The 21907-nt window shown below is 38.6% G+C and overlaps 1 protein-coding gene across 1 annotated transcript; it reads right to left on the bottom strand.

The window, feature by feature from the left end:
- Nucleotides 1–1373: 1373 nt before the first annotated feature.
- LOC131876524 (uncharacterized mitochondrial protein AtMg00860-like) lies at nt 1374–5143 on the bottom strand. The gene is made up of 2 exons (XM_059221948.1): nt 4526–5143; nt 1374–1418 (listed from the first exon to the last, which is right to left on the bottom strand). Exons 1-2 carry the CDS (start codon nt 5141–5143, stop codon nt 1374–1376), a joined length of 663 nt encoding a protein of 220 aa, XP_059077931.1.
- Between the last annotated feature and the right edge of the window lie 16764 nt (nt 5144–21907).

Here is a 21907-nt window from a genome sequence, read left to right as displayed (position 1 = left end):
AGAAATTGAAGCCACGATTCTATGGGCCTTTCAGAGTCAACAGGAGAATTGGAGAAGTGGCATATGAGCTGGAATTACCGGCAAGCAGCAGGATTCATAATGTATTTCATGTGTCTTGCCTCAAGAAAGCTTTGGGACACAATGTTGTTGCTTCAGCTGAGTTAACCCCGCTTGATGAGGAGGGAGAGCTAGTTTTGGTTCTTGAAGCTATCTTTGATTTCAGGGAACGTTCCTTGAGGAGAAGAGTGATCAAGGAATACTTGATCAAATGGAAAAATTTGCCAGTAGAGGATGCTACATGGGAAAATGAGGACATTTTACTGCATCCAGCCTTACAGTTGCTTGAGGACAAGCAATTTTGGGGAGGGCGGACTGTAATGTCCCCTTCTTGATGATGTGCTTTCAGTGGTCCATTGGCCTATTCCTGAGACCCGTAGGCTATGTGGAATGAAGAATTAGGGTTTCAAACGTTGGTGAGGCGAGAACTTACTATTTTTAGAAAGTTAGGGGTTGGCTGTTTGGATGATGCTGTCCTACTGAGCTTTCCATGCTCTATCACTGGGTGCGAAGATCATGCTTTTCGGAGTAGTAATTCATGACTTACTATTTTTAGTAAGTGGCAGTATGAAGTATTTCTATTTTTGGCAGTGGACAGGGTCCTAGTCCTGCAATAGTTCTTTGGTCTTCTTTACTCCGCTTCATCCTGGTTTCTGTTAATGATCAGTATGGAAGTCATAAGTAATTTAATTAAATATTATTTCCTTGTCAAAGGTTTAATATTTAAATATTTGCTGTTACTGATTAATTGTTGAGGATGACTTAGGGAAAAATAATTAATTGATATTCATGTGTTATTTCCTAAGTCAAAGGGCGAATTTGTTGGTGGCCATTTAGGAGGATTAAACATCTTTTGTTTAATGTTTAATATTGCAAAAAGACACCACCATAAGGCAAAGTTCGAACTTGCCTAGGAAAGGTAAGTGAGCGCCATGTTGGTGGGGAGACATAAGACGAAATGAAAGTGAATTTGAATGGTGTTTGGGCACCATTTGCATTTGCATTTGGGAAGGTGTGAAGTTATAAATATGAGCCTTGGGCTCTCATTTTTGCGATCTTGAAAATTTGCATTGTTATGCTGCCGGATTGGCGTCAGAACTTTGAAGCTTCGGAGTGCGGCTCCCTAGTGATTTCTAGTTTCGTACTTGAGATATAGTACCTAGCTGAGTGCTGTAATCTATGATACCTTCATTGCATATTTTAGTGTTTTTGGAGTTTGGAGTGATTTCTGGAGTTGCTGGTTTCCCTGTAGCTGAAGCACGTTTTTGATCACACCTCTCTGCCTGAGTGACTGGTCGTTTTGGGTACTGGTTCAATCATCCTTCTTGCTGTTGGCGATTCATATTGTAAGTTTGTGGCACCTTTCACCAAGTATTGAATTTAATAATGCAAATAAAAAATACCTAGCTAGGCGTGGGTTTTAGAGGGTGCATTGGGATGCATGCAAAGTAATTTGGGGTTTTGGTAGCTTCCTTTTGGTTTGTCTTAGTTGCTGCTGTTCTAGTTTTGGTTTGGGGGTGATTTGGGGTCAATTGAGTGAGATTTGAGAGAGATATGAGTAATTTAGTGGGTTTATGGGTTGCTGGTTATGCATTTCCAGCTTGCTGTTTTTGATGTTGAAAGAGTTTCATAATCTTTTTCTCTTATGTTCAGCATTATTCTTCTACTCTCACTTCCCCTTTTCTTGTAAGGTTAAGTAGTAGTACTACTAACCCATTCTGGATTGTAATCTTTTATCCCGCTGAAAAGTGGAAGAGGCTGGCTTGTCGCCTACATCTGATGAATTGTAATTCAGTCCTCTCGCTGCATAAGCGGTCGAGTGATGTTGGGTGTAATGGTTCTCCCGCTGCATAAGCGGTTGAGTTGAGTAATTTGTAATTCAGTCCTCTTGCTGAAATATTGCGGTAGAGTGATTTGTGTCTGCAGTATTGTTCACTTGGCTGGTTCACCACCAAGTTCCTTGCTTTCCCGCTGGATAAGTGGAAGGGGCTGGCTTGCCGCCCAGTATTGTATTTGCTTTATCATTCCCAGCAGATTTGTGAGCTAATGAACCCCTTATCACCGTATGTTCTCACCTTCCCACATTGGGCACTTGTTGATTAGAAAGTGGAAGGGTTGCATTTTCAGCAAGCTTTGAGATTATGTTTTCTAACCTTAATGGGTTATGTGTTGGTTGGTAATTCTTATTGCACTTAAAAACAAAAAAAAATCTATATGGGATACTACAGTGATTTCCTAGCATGAGCTAAAGCCAGGGCAACGTCAATGAGGGTGAAGAATGAATGTTTGAATAATATCTAAGACTATTCCCTCAAATTCGCTCCCGACCCTTCCAAAGGGACAGGAGTGAATTTCCTTAGATCTCCCTTCTTGCTCCTAATTTACATCATAAACCTTGTTCCCTTGGTTTGATTGAAAGAAGGTTAATCCATCCACGCCTTGGAACTTGAAGAAATTGAGAATTTGAGGCTTAAAGGTCAAATTCGGTCTTGACCCTTCCAAAGGGTCCAGAGCGAATTTTCTCAAAGCGTCATGTACCTTCCAAAGGTATGAAAGCGAAATCCTTGAGGAGACCTAATTCTTCACCAAAGTCATTGAATGGTTGTCATTTTGAGCAATAGTCAGAGCAAATTGGCTTGAGTATGGAAAGGGAAGGATCAAAGTTCAAGTCTAAGGCAAAGTTATGAGAAAAGAAGTGTGAATTGAGCCTAAAGGAGCAAATTCGCTCTTGACCCTTCCAAAGGGTCCAAAGTGAATTTCTTTAAGAGACCTTGTACCTTGCTCAAACCCTTGAACCAACCTATTCCTAAGCAATTTTAAAGGCAAATGACTTGATTTTGATGAGGAAAAGGTGGAGAGATAAAGTTCTATGAAGGAAGAATTGAGCAGAATGCCAAATTCGCTCCTGACACTCTCAAAGGATCCAGAGCGAATTTTCATTATAAGTCCTGTCCTTCCAAAGGATCCAGAGTGAATTTCATTATAGGTTTTGTCCTTCCAAAGGGTCCAGAGCAAATTTTCATTATATGTCCTGTCCTTCCAAGGGGTCCAGAGCGAGTTTGCATTATAGGTCCTGTCCTTCCAAAGTGTCTAGAGCGAATTTTCATTATAGGTCCTATCCTTCCAAAGGGTCCAGAGTGAATTTTCATTATAGGTCCCATCCTTCCAAGGGTCCAGAGCGAATTTTCATTATAGGTCCTATCCTTCCAAAGGTTCCAGAGCGAATTTTCATTATAGGTATTGTCCTTTCAAAGGGTCCAGAGCGAATTTTTATTATAGGTCCTATCCTTCCAAAGGGTCCAGAGCGAATTTTTATTATAGGTCTTGTCCTTCCAAAGGATCCAAAGTGAATTTTCATTATAGGTCTTGTCTTTCTAAAGGGTCCAGAACGAAATTGATCCTAGTGCCTTCTTGTTGATGTTTGAAGAAAGAAATACCATGAATATATCATATGTGCTTAACATCATTTTTGTTTGTTTTGCAGATCAACAAAATCAAGTTGGAGGAAGATTACGCTAGGACAAGGGCGACCTCTTCAAGCTTCATCATCAGCAAGGACACCTCAAATGCATGGAGGAAGACTCAAAGTGCTGCTTCTAAGGACTTCAAGTGTTCAAGGAGTTGCAAGCAATAGAGCAAACTATCCTCAGAGTCCTTATTCCATCACATTAAGAGATTACAAAATGTCAAAGGAGGGATCATACAAACATTTCAAGGCGATATGAGCTACCAGAGAAGGAGTGACTTGACCATGACTTCCTATCACCATTATGCAAAATCAAGAAGTCTCATCAAACACAGGAGAGCCAAGGAAAGGTACATCGTTCCTCAAGCACATAAAGGACGATGGAGGATCGAACAAGGTCATCATAGAGCAAGTACCAGACAAGGTGGCATCTCAGTCACTGTTCCTCTAGTCAGATAGGTGATCGCGTTTGATGATGATGATTTGAACATCTTCAAAATTCCCTTAGAAGATTGCACTGAGATGGTGTTGAATTGTTCAGTTTGATAGTGAGACCTAGCCTAGTAGGACTCCACCTTGTCGTTCATCTATATTCTTACATTCTAGGTCTGAAATTAGATTCTCTAAACCCTACACCTTTTGTTATTTCTTTATTCTCCCTGGTGAGTACATAGGACTTGAGTTCCAGCAAATCAAGCATTCAAGCATACAAACATAAGTCCCCTTGTGATTCTAGCATAATCACATCATACCACAAGAGCTTATCCACACGTAGAAACCCTACATACAAGAACCTTGGAGTTATTTCGATTGATCCTTGGGCAAATCTTCAGCATTCGAATAACTTTGTTCAAGAGAGGATAAGATACCTTGGTATTTTATTTTGTGTTAGCATGTGCATAAAAAACACATCAACAGTTTCCTAGAAAGAGCATCTACTACAACATTTTTCTTCCCCTTTATGTATTCGACATCAAAATCATAAGCTTGAGTCTTGCTTACCCATTTTTGTTGCCGCTCATTCAAATCCTTCTGCTCGAGAAAATACTTGAGACTGTTATGATCTGTTCGCACTACGAAACGAGTCCCTACCAAGTAGTGCCTGAACTTAGCTAGTGCATGCATGATTGCTAGCATCTCCTTATCATATGTGGAATAGAGTCTCTCAGTGTCCCGCAACTTTCTGCTCTCATATGCGATCGAATGCCTGTTCTGCATTAACACTACACCAATTCCTTGTCCCAATGCATCACACTCCAATACAAATGGTTGCGTGAAATCTGGTAATGCCAACACTGGACATGAACTCGTAGCATTTTTAAGCTTATCAAAAGCTAACTGTGCACCTTCTGACCATAAGAATGCACCATTCTTAGTTAAGTCCGTTAATGGAGAGGCTAACTGTGAAAATCCACACACAAACCTCCTGTAATATGAACACAACCCCAAGAAGCCTCTCAACTCATATATGCTTTTAAGTGGTGGCCATTCTAAGATTGCTTGAATCTTTTCTTGATGCACCTTCACACCATCAACGCCAATGATATGTCCCAGATATAAGATCTCTGTCATCCCAAATTCACACTTAGAGGCTTTTGCATAAAGTGATTGAACCTCCATGATGCCCAACACCATATCCAAATGATGCAAGTGATCACTCCAAGTTATGCTATAAATCAGGATGTCATTGAAGAAGACCAAAACAAATTTTCTCAACTGCTCTTGAGACACATGATTCATACAAGATTGAAATGTGGCCGTCGCATTTGTGAGTCCAAAGGGCGTGACTAGGAATTCAAAATGCCCATAATGGCAACGAAAGGTAGTTTTGGGAATATCCTCTTCTCTGACTCGTATCTGATGATAACTGGAGCGCAGATCTATTTTGGAGAAGTACACGGCCCCGTGTAGTTCATCGATCAACTCATCAATCCTGGGTATGGGATATCTATTTTTATAGTCTTCTTATTTAATGCCATGTAATCTATGCACATACGCATCGTCCCATCTTTCTTCTTAACCAACACTATTGATGAGGCAAATGGGCTCGAACTGGGCCTTATATGTCCCATATTGAGAAGTTCTTTGATTTTCTTCTCAATCTCCTCCTTAATGTGATGTGGGTGCCGATAAGGTGTGGCGATCACGGGCTTTGAGCCCTCTTCCAACTGAATCACATGTTCAAATCCTTTATCAAGTGGCCGACTAGACGGTATGTCTCCAAAAAATGGTCTATGCTTGTCTAACACTGTCTGTACGTCCACATGGTACTCTGGTTTCCGGCTGGAGGCCGGTTTAGTGGAAACAAAACATTGTGCTGCCCAATCTACATCACCATGTCTGAACAGGGCCTCCATCGTTCTAGCCAGAGAAACGGGACTCACCCAGACTCGGCGAGTCCGAGTACGAGTCATGCTCAGCGAGTCCTAGGGACTCGGACTCGGGCTCGTCCGAGCCCAACGAGTAAACTCGCCAGACTCGCCGAGTTGGCGAGTTTGGCTCAAAATCGCCAAACTCGGCGAGTCCTGAGCCCTAGACTCGGCTACTGGCTGGGTTAGTAAAATGACAAAAAAAAAACATTTTAAAAAGTTTTTTTTAAAAGTAATAATTTTTTTTGGAAGGGTTAGGAGCGAAATTTGACATTTTGGTCTCTCCGTTAGGATCATTTTATGGAATATAACATTTAAGTATAAGTGACATTTCCTTATATCTTTCTTCTTTCTTATACTTTAAGTTATATTCCATATATCCTGTCAGGATGTTTGAGAGTGGTTTCGGGCCTCCAGGAGTTATATTGCAAAATCTAGTTTTTGGAGGATTCTTCAGTTTTCTAGACTTAGTCAAATTTCAGGATCAGGACATTCTAGACTTAGTCAAATTTCAGGGCATTTGAAGATCAGGATGACATTCTAGACTTTATCACTCACTAACTTGACCTAGCTCGGACCTTCAAGAATGATACTCACTCACCAAGCAAGACCCCTTGACCCCACCTTGGGGGCGCTGCCCCCAAACCCCCGTCGAAAAATATGGGGGGAAACTGCATCGATAGAAGTAGAGAAAATTTAACCTCCGAGTCTGACACTGATTGGATCGACCAGGTAGATATAGAGGCTGAGATTGTAGCCATGGCAGAGGAGGAGCGGAGAGCACGAGCACAGACAGGAGATTCAGAGGCAGATAGTGACACGGATGTTCCTGATGTTGGTGAGCATGGCATGGTGTCACTGGGAGCGGCTATGGCAGTCGGATCATCCAGGACCTACCTTAGACGCCTTCGCAGGGGGCCGAGGCCGGAGGGTGCAAGCTCCTCTGAGCCATAGACTTGTAGTTGTATTTACCTTTGCTATTTGTATGAAACATTTGATGATGATCATATGATGTGTCATAACCCCTCTTTGGACATTGGATTATTGTGATTAGCTAAATACGATAATTAAAACATTTATTAATTAACATTGAATAAGATTGGAAAATCGTCTCATTTATGAGACTTCACGATTTTCCTCTAAAGTGAGAGGGTTGTCATAAACCCACATCCTGGTGATGTAATTAATAATAGATTTTGTGATTCTTCATCATAATAATAAATTATCATTTATTATATAATTAATAATTGATATTAATAATATTAATAGTAATATTAATCATTCATTGATATAAAAATAATATTAATATTATTATTTATTAATTTGTTATTTACGATTATCTATTACTTACATAAAACAAAATTTATTAATAATCTTAAATTAACATATTTATTAATAATCTTAACTTAACATAATATTATTATAAATTAATTATATTATTTATTAACAATCAGCCTACAGTATATTATTCAACGACAACATTGCCAGTGTCTGTTCTGCCATAACTCGGTATCATGTTAAGTATTGACCAGAACTAGAGAAGACCGATAATCAAGTATTGATAGCCCATGAAGATGTAATATGTCTGAGACATCAAGCATTATATGATACACATCGGTGATCGATCAAGGCATATACAGTGAAGGGAAACGATGATATTTTTAATGAACAACGATTATATTAATATCAATTGTGAACAATATTGATGATGGATAGAGATTCTATTTACCAAGGATGATGTAATATACAAACCGAATATGATTACAAGTAGGTCGATTAAGTCATCCAAGCAAGACATACTCTCAATAAGATCATTCAAACATCTCGACAAATATTGGACAAAAAGCTATTAATGCCAAACATTGATCTTAATCATGGAAGACAGCATCCTGTAGAAATTACAACTATTAATCAATAATCAAGAATATCGATTATGATGAGTGGCGGCAATTACACCAGTAATACAATCAATAATTGTTACAAGATTGATGTTAAGCATCGCTGATGACAGTGGCTGGTCATAAAGACAACAGTTATGCTAATCAATATCATTTATGTATAAACCCGACTTGTTAAGAAGAAGAACGATTAGTAGGAGTTGTGTCTCATCAAACATGAAGAGGTGCAATCCTTTGCAAATACAAGAAGGCAATCAATCTCATTCTGGAAGGCATCAATTTAGAGCTGGAAGAGCAAATTGATCAAGGACCAATCTGGAATCAGAAATTATTAAGGAAAGTCTGCATTAACATTGGCATTTGGCATTTTATGCAGCAGTCCATTTCTGAACACAATTGTGGTATGCATTAAGGTTCATAAGTATAATTTGCTAATTTAGGTAATACAAATAAGATGAATGATAAATAAATATAATTATCCATTATATGGAGTAATAGTAAATATATGTTTATTATACATGTATATTTATAGACCCGAGTTCTTAACCAATTCTGATTCATTCCCTAAGGAAGGGTGTGGTGCTGTTAGGGAGGGATATACTATGCAGACCTACGGAAAGGAAATTGACGATGGGTAGATCGTTTGAACATAAGGATCAATTAGATCAGATCAGAACTGCTCTTAAGTTCCAAGTAGTAACATCCTCGTTCTTGGTGATACAATGGGAAAGGGAGACTATAATTATATATATTGCACATACCTAAATAAACGTAATCCATTATTGGACAGAAGTACTAGTTCGCATAAGTAATAAGTAACATATATGACACAACGATAATCTTTGCAATCTCTATTATTAGGTGTGACATTTGCTATGGCGTAAGGAGAATATTCATCAATCATAAAGTCAATAGTTCCAAAACTGTATTGGCCAACGATACATATCAGCAATAACATCTTGGGAAATCCAATCTATCTTTTATTCCTTGTCCATTTTGGGTTCGATCTTCTAAGAGTAGTTGCCTCTAGCATTTCAGTGGCATAAGGAACACAGTCATAATTTAGAGACTACACCATCTTAAGCTGCAAGCATATGAGTCTACATTAGGAGCCACAATGTAGCACCATAGAGCGATACTAGAGTCTATAAATTGCATATTATTATCCGTGGCCAGATATAGCAGCAAGGTCAAGGGGGATCGTTGCAAAACCACGCAGACATATCAAAAGAGCACATATAACTCTACCTCTTATCACAGATTGGAATTTCATCAGTTGGCATAGTTCACCAGATCATATCAAGCACAATACTATCTTGTCATTCAATCGATGTCCCTTATCAATATAGGTGAAAGTGAAACTTATTAGATATATTGTTCACTCAGCAGGTATTAATTGTATAAATTAGAGACCGCGAGAGGCATAATAGGTGTCATTTAAAATATGTAAGTCTTTATATTATCAATTTTATAAGTTCAGAGGAAGATCAAATATTAAAATTCATATTAAGTATAAGGAATTCAAGTAATTGACCCGTAATACTAAGTTACCTAAGAAGGGGACATTACATGATGACATGGATTTTTTATTCCATGAGTTTTGTTATATTGTATACATTTGACAATATTTATATATCTATGTTTGTTATTTTCTTCAGCTACAATTTGCGTTTATGCTTATGTGATTGATGTATACTTGTGTATGTAATCAAATGAGCCGAGTTTGATGATGTTATTGTGTCTTTAAGGTGTATTCAATAAAGGGTGTCTGAAACAAGTTTTAAATATTTAAAAATCTCTAAATTTCTTGAGTTTTTCACTATCCCGAGTCCAGTTGAGTCTGGAGCCGAGTCTGACGCCGAGTCCCGAGTCCGAGTCCGAGTCGGCCTTGCCGAGTCCAAGTCCCGTTTCTTTGGTTCTAGTTGACACCACCCGAGGTCCACCATCTGCCATGGCCTTAAGTATTATCTTTTTCCCATTTACCATAAACTCCAGTTGCATTTGTTTGAAGTCTTGGACATAGCGTTCAAGTGACTCCAACCACTCCAATCCCAACACAACATCTATATTACTGAGATTAAGCACATAAAAATTCCTTGTCAAAGTGTAGTCACCAATTTGTATACTGAGTTGGGGAATGACCTTAGTGCAAGTCAGTGGAAATCCATTAGCCATTATGACACTCAATCCCAGAAACTATTCATTCTAAAGTCCACGCCTCATTACTAATCCTTCGTCAATGAAGTTATGTGTGGCTCCACTATCAACCAAACATACCATCCTTTGTCCCTTAAGTACACCCTTCAACTTGAAAGGCCAGCTACAAGGAACCCAGATAAAGTAGCAATGCGTGTAGTTTCCTTAGCCGCTGAGTCCTACAACTCTATCTGTGGCTGATCTCCCTAAGTAGAACCCTCATCAGTGCTATGTTCCTGTTCTTCCCGTTCTTCATCCTCAAAAATCACCTCAATTAGATGCACCTTGCCTTTATCAAGGCAACGATGGCTAGGCTCCCATGGTTCTTTGCAGTTAAAGCATAACTTCTTCCTGCGAAGTTCATTCCTAGACTCCTGATCTGATTTTGGCGGGAAGTTCTTTTGTTGTTTGAAACCTTTTTGCTTTGATTGAGAACCACTAAAGAACTTCTTCTGCGGTTGGAAGGGAGGTGTGGTCTCTAAATCCAATTGTAGACCAATGGCATCGTGTAATGTGCTAGGATTATGAGCCTTCACCAAACCTCGCAATCTGTCACTCAGGCCTTTAACAAATAGCATTGTCACACGCCTCTCAGACATATCAGGAACCATAACTGCAATTTTCTGAAATTCATTGATATATGCCTCTACATGACCAATTTGCTTAAGCTGTGCCAACTCCCCATAATAAACCTCCACATCTTTCCTGTCAAACTGGGCAATCAATTTATTGATGTATTCCTCATAAGAATGAATTAGTGCATGATCCTGAGAGACTAGCCAATGATACCACCAGTCATACGCTACTCCTAAATGCATTGTGGCAAATTGAATGGCCTTATCTTCTTCCATCGGTTTGAGTGATAGGAAGGTGTCAAGTTTGTGTACCCACGATCTGACACTCACCTATCCACTGCCATCAAAAGTGGGTAAAGGGATTTTATTTAGTGCATCCTTATATTCCGCCGGTTGAGCCTCATGTCTTCCCTGTCCTCTAGGCCTCCCATCTTGCCTGTTCATACGGTATCTAGCCTTTTCTTTCCGCTGGTCCATGAATTGGTTCAAGTTCATTAACCCCCTAACTTGTTCCGGAAGTGTCATGTAATCAACATATGTAGCCATCACATCAACTGTTATATGGGTTTCTTCCTCCGCTTGCTCTGGAATGGTTTCTTCTTCAGTTTGTCTAGGCAAGAAAGTAGGACGAAGGGGTCTGTCAGATCGTGTAGTCGCTGTTCTAACAGCATTAGACCCTGCTCTGTCATGGTTTTCATGCCCAATATTGCCCCAGCTGGGTACACTCCTTGACCTTCTGGACCTTGAACAATCCATCCCCAACTGACCCATAGCAATGATCATTCGATCCTGGAATTGTTGCATCATCTGTTGCTGTTGCTGAGCAAAGGCTGTCTGAAACTCATCCATTTGATTGTTTAAATCTCTAGGTGGAGATCTATCTCTTCTTTCACCCATTTTACCTTCAACTAGCCTAATTTCAGATTCTTCCTGATGCTCGGACTTACCCCTTGGGTTGTATCTATGCATATAATTTCTTTATTTTGACATGCAACCACAAATTTCCTTCGGATACTGACATGCATGTAATTTCCCCACACAGTCTGGCAGGAAAGGTGGCTCTGATACCATTGAAATATTCTAACTCTATTCTCTTATCAAATTTGGTCTTTCCTTATCCAGTTTATTTATAAGATTGAACATGCATTTAAAATTTATTCCAGAAATCAATCTATTTATGGCATGCAGGAATTATTAAACTCAGAAATATTTATGATGATATATCTTTTTAGATTCAGACAATCTTATTTATATTATAGAGATTAATTCCAATGAACAAAGGGGTCCTTCACATACCCGAATTAAAACATGCATTTAGATTAGATCAATAGCTGATCAACTGTCCAATAACTGCTCTCTTCATATTAATCAGACTTCTGTGTAAAATCGACACCTTAATTTCTTACTTTTCTTTCAACCACAATCCTCAATAAAACTGCGATTCTTGTTTCTTATTACAAATTGCCGCCCCATTGAGAAATTCTGCTATTGCTGGGCGTTGTGAGTTCTGGAACTGATCGGACCTTCTGTGACCATGAATGGAGGAAAATTTGTCCTAAACTTGCCACGTCCCAGCTGGAAAAAGTCACAGCTTCAAGGAAAACAAAGGGAGAGCTTGGGGTTTCGTCCAAGCTTGGTAATTCTAAGGGTTTCATCTTGAAATCTGAATTCGATCAAACATAGCAACAAGAATATGAAATGATAGATAGATAATCCTTCAGCCTTCAAACTCCCCTTTATAAGTTCAGCCATCTTCAAAAAAAGCCATCGATGCATCTAGAGATTTCTTGGTGACTTAGGGAAATAGTTTTTATTTCATTGCATATTAATTGACCCCCAAGAAGATATGCCTAAGAGAAACAATGTTTTAATATGAAATGGCCCCATTTTAAGTTATATTGAATAATTAGAATAATTATTCACTAGATATTAGCTTTTTGGGGTATGTCATTAATTATTTATTTATCCCTTTATTAATTGATTAATTCTAGCCTAGGGGATGAGAGTGGCTAGAATTTGACTCTCAATGGCTTGTTCAAAAGAATGGGGACATTACAACCTCTCCTTCATTGCCTTAATGATGCTTGATTGTTTACTCAATTGGAATTGAAATGGAAACTTGTGGAGAGATGTTTCAAATGAGGGGATAAGACTTGCTTTTATATCTAACCTAACAAAACATATTCAAAATTACTAAGAAGGTCAATATTGGATATTATTTCTTGCTAAACTTTTTCAGACCATTGGAGGATTCAAATTTGGGCCCTTTTGGCCTAGACTATGGTACCTAGTGCCCTAGTCTAGTCCTTTTAGACAAGGCAAAGGTCAGGAAGCAATAGCAGAGAGTAGAGACTTTAGATCTTGCATTGGTCTGAGCAAAATTAGGCATTATCAGGGCATAGAAGGCAAAAACACTAAAGTGAGGCCCAAGTGAGCATGAAATCGTATGAGGATACAATTTATGACACTATAATTCTGAAATTTGTGCTAAATTTTAAATTCCAGTTATGGAGTTTATAGGAACAAATACATGGCTTGAGGGCACTAGAGTCATAGATATAGATAGTGAAGATGAATCTACTCAAAGTCTGTAGAAATAGTAAGTTGCCGAATTGGCCATTTCATCCACGAATTGGGTAATGGCTAAAAAACTTTGCGGAATTGACCAAGGTTCATGTTTGTGCAGCCTCAAACTTTTTTTGATTTGTGACATGATTCTTGTTGGAGTTATTTGTTCAACCCCACAAGACCATGAATTATCTACAAGCACAACACTTGTCACAAATAGAGATCAAGCAAGAATAATTTGCTTAACTTGAGAATTGTCTATTGATGAACAAAGTTTATCGTTACAATGAATGAATGAATCCTTGTAATGTTCCCTTCTCAGTGATGCTCATTCAGTGATCCAGTGGCCTATTTCGGAGACCCATAGGCTATTTGGAAAGGAGAATTAGGGTTTCCTACTTTTGTGGAGTTCTACACAAGCTTTTTAGGGTTTGTCAGGAGGGAATTCTTCAGTTCTGTATATGGTTTCCTTCTGGGTTTTTCATGAACTTCAGGGTGGCATAACATGCATTTGATTCTACGGTGAAGTGTGAACTTACTATTTTTAGTAAGTTAGGGTTTGGCTGACTGGATGGTACAGTTTTACTGAGATTTTCAAGCTCTTTCTCTGGGTGCGAAGGTCATGTTTTTTAGAGCAGTGTTTCATGACTTACTATTTTTAGTAAGTGACAGTTTGAACATTGCTATTTTTGGCAGTCTTGGGCAGGGCTTTGATCCAGTTCAGTTTAGTGGTTCTCATTGCTCAATTTCGTCCTTGATTTTGATGACAATCAGTATTGGAGTTATAAGATATTTAATTAAATATTATTTCCTTATCCTAAGGTTGAATATTTAATTATTTTATTATTGATTAATTTTATTGAGAATCGTGCATAATGTTGTTTTCCTAAGTCTGCTAGGCGAAATATTTATTTTATGAAGAAGGGCACCAAAAGTGAATGTGGAGGCATTATTTTATTTATGAAAGTGTATTTACATGCCAAAATCGTGGTCTTTTCCCTCTAGGCGCAATTTTTGACTTATGTGTGGGATGCCATACTTGGGCCCACCTTGGGGAAACAAAATGCAAATTGAAGGGGTGAATTTGGCAGTAATTTGGATTTGAATTTCAGATTGGGAAATATTTATATAGGTGCTTGGCTCCTCATTCGATTATCTTGGAGAAAATACATTGTTATGTTGCCGGTTTGGCGATTGAAATCTGAGCTTTGAAGTGTGCCTTGCTAGCTAAGTAGTAGTTTCATACTTGAGAGACAATACGTAGCTGTTTTCATATATTCTCAGTATTGTTAGTGAGTGTTTTGGAGTGTGGTTTTGCTGTTCTGCTGTAGTTTGAGTTTTCTTGGGTGTGATTATGTTTCTGCTATGGCGTATAGGCTGAAACAATCTTCTACTCGTTGCTCCCTGTTGTTGGAATAACTTTTTGTGGGTATCGATGCAATCTTTGACTATACCTTGGGCGATGAATTTCTCCAAAGGGTAGGTGATATTGTTTTGAAATGAATTTTTCTTTGCTAGTCAAAATTTACTGCTGGGACTTCTTTTCCTTGCTGCCTTGGGATGCGTGCCTTGGTCTCCAGACTTGGAAGATTGCAGGTTTGAGGTTCTAAGTGTTCGCCTTGGCCATATATCTTATTTGTTTTTGATTTGGTGTGATTCCATGTGGATTTGAGTGAGTTTAGAGTTTTTTGGTGTTGTTGGGTGTGGCTGGTTCTGTGTGATCAATTTTCAGATTCAGAATAGCAAGTAGTGTTTTATGTAGTGTGCTTTTGATAGCTGATTATCATTGTAATCTGTATTGGAACATCATTCATAATCCTCTCATTCTATATTGTAAGGTTAAATAGTAGTACTACTAACCATCTCTTGAGTGTTGCCTACCCACTGCATAAGTGGAAGAGGTTGGCTTAGCCGCCTTCTTGTTGGTTGTTCAGTTTTTGTAATTATTGTCCTCCTGCTGAAATATGCGGTAGAGTGATAGTTTTTGTATAAGTCCTCCCGTTGCATGAGTGGTAGAGTGATTGAATTGAGTTTCCTTGTTTCCTTGGCTGATTCACCGCCAAGTAGTTCAGTTTCTAGGCTGCTGGATAAGCAGAAGGGTCTGGCTTGCTGCTCGTGCATTGTAATTTCAGTTCAGTTTAAGGTGCTAACGATTCCGGCACACCATATGCTCTCACCCTCCCAGATTGGGCTCTTGGTGAACAAAAGGTGGAAAGGTTCCTTTTCAGTTGTTTGGCTTATTTCTCTAACCTTAATGGGTTATTGTGTTTACATTGCAAAACTTATTGAATTTTTTTTTTTTTTAAGGGGAATATTACAATCCTTATGAAAAGGATGAATGAAACCATAGATGCAAACCCTAAAGCAAGATTAAATCAGCTAGCCAAGTGTCACAATCATAATAAATGAGATAATATAAGCTATTATTAGCCTAATCTAATAAAAGGAAAAAGCACCTAAGTTTGGCTTAAGTGAATAAAGTGATAAGGACCTAATCATAGAATTAATTAGTGTAATTGTGCAAATTTGAAATTAGGGTTTCAATGATAGAATCATAAGCAATCCCAAATTGACCATTACAAAGGGAAAGAGGGGTGAACTTAATAGATCTAGCCTCAATCCCACCAAGGAAGGGTTGAGAATTATGAGTAGATTCATTTGGATGAGGGTTTGACTTCCTCTTTCCCGAGATTGAATTGGATTGTTGACAATTAGGGCAAAGTAGGTGATAATTCAAGTATTTTGACAGAAATAGTAAGTTACAGATGTCCCACAGAGCCACCGATCTAGATTTGCGTAGAATAAAATATCTGGAATATGTTCTCAGAAGTTAGGCCTAATTTTTCGGGACCAGGTACTATCAATTCACCATGGTCCTCTAAATTTTCTGTCGTCGAAAGCTGAATTGGTTCTTCTTTGTGAACTCTATCGATCCTCCAGAGTTCAGCTCTGCACCTCTTTCTTGCACACAAAAAGAAAGGGAATGATGTTAGGGATAGGGGTTTGCCTAAGTCAAACCTCGGTTCAGGAATTAACCTTGAATGAAATAATGCAAATACTGAAATAAATGTTGAATAGATATACCTCAGATTTGCAATTGTTGATGATGATGCAATTCTCTTTGAACGTAATTACAAATGTTGTATGTAATGGCATGACAAACACATTAACATGAAAAACCCTAATCGCACACATGCTTGCACAAGATTGATGTAATTTTGCTCCACAATGCTTGAATGATGAATATGCAACCTTGAAGATCTCTGAAAATGCTTGATTATGAATACTTCACGGATGCACAAATAATGGGGATGGAGTCTTAGACTGCTTAGATGAAAATAGGTTGATAAAATGTCTTTATATAGGGTTCCCTAGGTAATTTACCGATTAGGCCAACCTCCAATGGTTATGTGTAGCCACGGGGATCAATTTTTGGTGGGGAGATATAACACCTGCCCCAATTCAAATTAGGGCTCCATTGAGAGGAACCATGGCGTTTTAGGGTGCCATGGTCCAGACCAGGGCGTTCCATGCCCTAGTCCCTCTGCAAACAAGACCAAGATAAGGTGCTAGGGGGAAGGGTACCTCACCATGGGACCCACCAATAGGTGTTCATGGCCTTAAAGCTGGAGAATGGTGTCAAATCGGACCTAGAGAGGAGATGGGGATAGGACATGCTAAAGTGGGAGCACAAACATGAGGTGTAAATTGGACCGGTGACAATTTACAATGCTACATTTAGCTCCCACTTTAACGGGAGTATGAGCCTATGCAAATACTCGCAGTAAAGTAGATGAAAGATGAGAGAGAGGAGCAATTAGGAGCAAGATCACAAGGAGACAAGACATCACTAATTTCGAGGAACCAAGCCTCCAATCTTAGTATTTTAACTCACATAATCACATGCAAGGACACACAAAACAAGATAGACAAAAAGGCAAACAAAAAAAGACATAAAACAAAAGACACAACACAAAAGTTAAACAACAAAACAAGACCTCAAGTCAACTAGCCGAAGAGACCTCGATAATCAAAATGTCTCAACCATTAGTATCATTCTTGAAATGCCATCACGAGGACACAAGCGATCACATAAAAAGAGCAAGAGCATGCATCAAACCATTAACCACAAATAACCAAGCTATGAGCTCACGAAGAGAAGAAAGGGGAGACATGGATATCATGGGCTAGCTGTGTTTTGCTAGGTGATCCATGAGAGGAAGAGCAAGAGAGAACATGGATACCATAGGCTAGCTGTGTTTTGCTAGGTGATCCATGTTGGGGAGTAGAGTTGGAATAGTCTAGCTGTGTTTTGCTAGTTCCACTCATACTACTATGTATGCAACTGTCCCGTTTTAGGAGTTAAGCATCTCATATAAGACTTTGTTTTGTCTGGTTTCGAGCATGCAACAACCTATGTAAGACATGAAATGCAAATGCAAATGTGTGTCTGGTTTTGGGCATGAAGCATCTCGTGTAAGACTTTGTTTTGTCTTGTTTTGAAAATGAACACCCTATGTAAGACAAATTTATGCTTGATTTCGGGAACATCTCGTGTAAGACTTTGTTTTGTTTGGTTTTGAGAATGTGTAACCCCGTATAAGACATATATAAATGCTGCATCTGATCTTGGGTATGAAGCATTTCGTGTAAGACTTTGTTTTGTCTAGTTTCGAGTTTGAACACCCTATTTAAGACATGCAAAAATATAGTACAATATAGTACAAAGAGGGCGATATGCTATGCCCCCCCTTAAGATGTCCATTGTCAACATAGCCCTATGTTGATGTCTTAAGGAAGCTAGAAACAAGGATACACACCTTCAACAACAAGGAGATATCCTTTTGTTCAACAATGTGCATACATCCAAGCCAAAGAGATTTAACTCCTATAAGTAAGGAAAAGATAGTTGTAAAAAGATATCGTGCAACAAGTGGAAAGGGAATCCTTGGAGAGGAAGAGATCTTTGCTTAAAAAGACATCTACCTCCGAAAGTCAAAAGAGAGGAAGAAGAACAAGAATGCATACCTTCCTCCCATTGCTAGGTAAAGGAATTCTTGATGAAGGATGAAACACTTTTGACCCAATGTGAGGGGTATGTTTATAATAGATATACATTGCCAAATGAAGAAGAGGTTGTAGTCAAGGATACACACCTCTTGCATAAGAGAGAATCCTTGAGCAAACAACTTCACACAAGGAATGACATCGCATCACAAGTAAACACCACTCAACAAAGGAAAAGTGGATCCTTAGAAAGGATAAGAGAGATCAATGCCCCCCAAGTTTAGGGACAATGAGAAGAATTACACAACCTCTAAGGAGAGATTATACATAAGATAATGCTCTATTCCAAGCAAAGAAAGGTCTTAAACAAGAAACACACATGTACTCACATGAAAGAATATTCAATGCAAGAAAAGACATCAATATATGCAAAATGCAACTCTAAAGAAGAGGTAATCTTCAAAGAGAAAGAGAAAAGTGGATATATGAACCTTGCCTCCCAAGTGAATGGACAAGAAGGAAGCATGTTGCTGCTCCGAGATGTTTGTTATTGAAATAGCATCACCACTCATGACAAAGAGCACCCAATGAAGTTAACTAATAGTGTCATAGGGTGAGGAGCAACATGAGAGGGTGAATGGAGTGCTAAGGCACTACCTCTTCACCAGGAAAGAGTGCAAGATCAGTTGTAAGAGCTATGCGAGCTCTATCATATTGGTCTCAAACAAATGCTTTAAATGCTTTTTCCAAGAGAATGAGAATAATTACGATGAAAAAGATAATGCTCATCACCTTCCTTATTCTTATAATTGTAGTTAAGTTTGATGAAGGGAAACATAACTAGTGAAAGAAGGAAAGAAGGGCTTAATGTGCCACCCCAAGGACTGTTTCTATCGCAATAGTATAATAAATGTCCTTCCCATAAGAGAGAGAAAATTAGAATAGGAATCCCCCTAATGAAAAAGTAGCTTTTGGGCCAATGATGAACACCTAAAGATAGATCAAGATCCATTGCCCGCAAACAACATTTCTCCCTTGAGAAAATCCTCTAGAGATATGAAAAGCCACTCCTATAGACTGGAAGTAGGAATCCAAATCCAAACAGTGTGTGCCTCTAGAAATTGCTCACGTCGCTATGTCTACGAAGGATGATGATGCCACAAACCAATCGGGTACATGCCCAATCAATGTAGAAGGTGACAATCTAGGACTCTGTGATAACTGATGTAGAACAATGTCCATGGTTGATGAAGATGTGCTGACAACACTAATGAGTCTATTAGCAAAGAAGAGATGAATGTCCTCAAAATAATTCTCTAGATAAGTAATAGGAGATGCCACAAACAAAAAAGATGTCTGCAAGATACGGATCCCAAGTAGTTGTGTCTAGAAGAACAATGTCCTATTGCACTGAATCAATGAGGGCTATGCATGAGCCAATGCCAAGGTTATCAAGAACAACAAATGATGAATATTGAGATGGGATCTCAATGTGAGGAGTAGGAATTGAAAGACAAGCCTTTGATCCATCAGAATGCGCAAGACTTGTGATATACTCAAGCTCCTCTAAAGTATCATTATCAAAGGGTATACAATTTGTATGTGCAAGGGGAATAAGACAATCTGTTGCAAGATCCTCTGGGAATGGAGAGGTATGAGGGTCTTCATGCATCTCCCAAAGTGTAGTCCAATGTGTGTGGTGACAATCATTGTTCGATATAGGCCACGTAGTGTCATGATCAACACTTAACAAAATCCATTCCACAATATAGTCTATGATAATGCCCCAAGCTTTGCTACCTCCTGATGTGGTTAGTTTAGGTAAGAGTCCATACAAATAAGGCAAAAGATCTCGTAGAACACAAGTTTACTACTAAGAAGGGGGGGGGGGGGTGAATCAATAGTGAATAAGATTTCAAACTTTATCTAATAAAAGTAATCAATTTAAGCTTTTAAACCTTTTCAATTTGAAAAACTTAAATGATGAAAAGAGATGCACAATAAAGACAATGCACGAGATTTATGTGGAAACTCAACTACAATCTTTTAGGGCACCAACCCAAGGAATCTCCTAATCCTTTCTGAGAGCACCTACTCTCTACAACACAACCTTGTCAATTTGAGAACCAACTTAGATCCTTGTGGCACCAACCAAGAAGATATTACAGGTGAAACATATTAAAACAACTTTGAAGATATACAAAGTCTACAAAAGTACTACAATTTGAATGTTATTATTCTTCATATATGCTGTTCTGTTTCACACACTACAAATAGTAATAGTCTGCAAATAAGTTTGTATAATCTCAATACTGTCAACAATCTTTTGATGACCTGCTCATATCATTTAAAAAAGAACTCATTATAAGACATATATCATTGTTTTCTTGAATCTGAACTTGTTCTTGATAAAATAGACTAAACCACAGATTGTATGATTCGTTTAATTTGTCATAACAAAATTCATACTTATAGCATTGTGGCATATATACCTAGACTCAGTGCTTCTACATTTAAAGTGCCTTCACAGTCTGAACAATATCATACGAACCGGTCATAGACTTATATTCTTTCATTCACACGCCCAGTGTCTTTTTTATCAAAAACTCATTGACTGATATACATATTCATCATATACAGTCTGGATCTCATCAATAGCAGCAACTTTAGGTTTGTAAGCAAGAGGCAAGGATCTCAACACTTTAGCAACAATCTTATCTTCTTGAAGAGTTCCATCGGCACATCTGATGTTCGTGACAAGTTCATTCACTTTAGCCATAAAGGATGATATGTTCTCATCTTCTCCCGTCTTCAGCATCTCATACTTTCCTTTCAAACTCTGCAGTTTAGCGACTTTGACATGTTTATCTCCTTCATACAAGGTCTCTAACTTTTCCCAGATCTCATGTGTAGTCGGCAATCCCATCACATTAGTCATCTCTGAATCGTCCAGGGCACTCATCAATGCTTCTTTAGCTCTTATGTTATGTTCAGCATCCTTGATCTCATTTGCAGTAACCGGTCCATTTCGAGGAACATTGTAGGTATTCTTTGTAATCTTCCAATAATCATCTCCAAGACACTTCAAATGACACTCCATCCGGTCCTTCCATACAGTGTAATTGCTTCCATCAAATCTCAGACTCTTTCTTGAAAACATAGGTTGCTATCCCGGATATCCTCAAGTGGTCAAGCTTCTTCCGGAGGATCTAGCTCTGATACCAATTGTTGGCAACAACAATGAAGGAAAACTGAGAGGGGGGGGGGGGTGAATTAGTTTTCACCGGATCTTATAATTTAAGGACAACTTACTATCTAATCAATTGCAACAAGAACAAAGATAAGCACAATAACAACAACAAACATAACACCAAGCTTTTGACGTGGAAAACCTGGTTAAGGGAAAAACCACGGTGGGAGCCTAACCACAATAAAATGATACTCTGCAGTAGTATGTGAAAATATTACAATGGGGAATGCACATGCATTCAGGCACACTGCCTAGAGCTCATTGCTCAAAACAAGAAGGCTACAACCCTGGGAAGGCTCACTGCCTTACAAAGATCGGACAACAATATGGATTATATGAACTGCATCTCCAAATGCCTGATGATAGTTTCGGTTAAGTACATTTGTCTTCTTTGCAACACTCTTTGCTCTACTCTTCTCACCAAAAGATGAATTCGCTTGTTTGCACATACATCACTCTCTGATAATGCAGACACACCACCGATATCCAAATTACATGAATATGACACCCATTTCTACAAA

Source organism: Cryptomeria japonica, chromosome 6, assembly GCF_030272615.1.
Source record: "Cryptomeria japonica chromosome 6, Sugi_1.0, whole genome shotgun sequence".
Classification (NCBI taxonomy): domain Eukaryota; kingdom Viridiplantae; phylum Streptophyta; class Pinopsida; order Cupressales; family Cupressaceae; genus Cryptomeria; species Cryptomeria japonica.
This window is presented reverse-complemented; position numbering and strand designations above follow the sequence as displayed.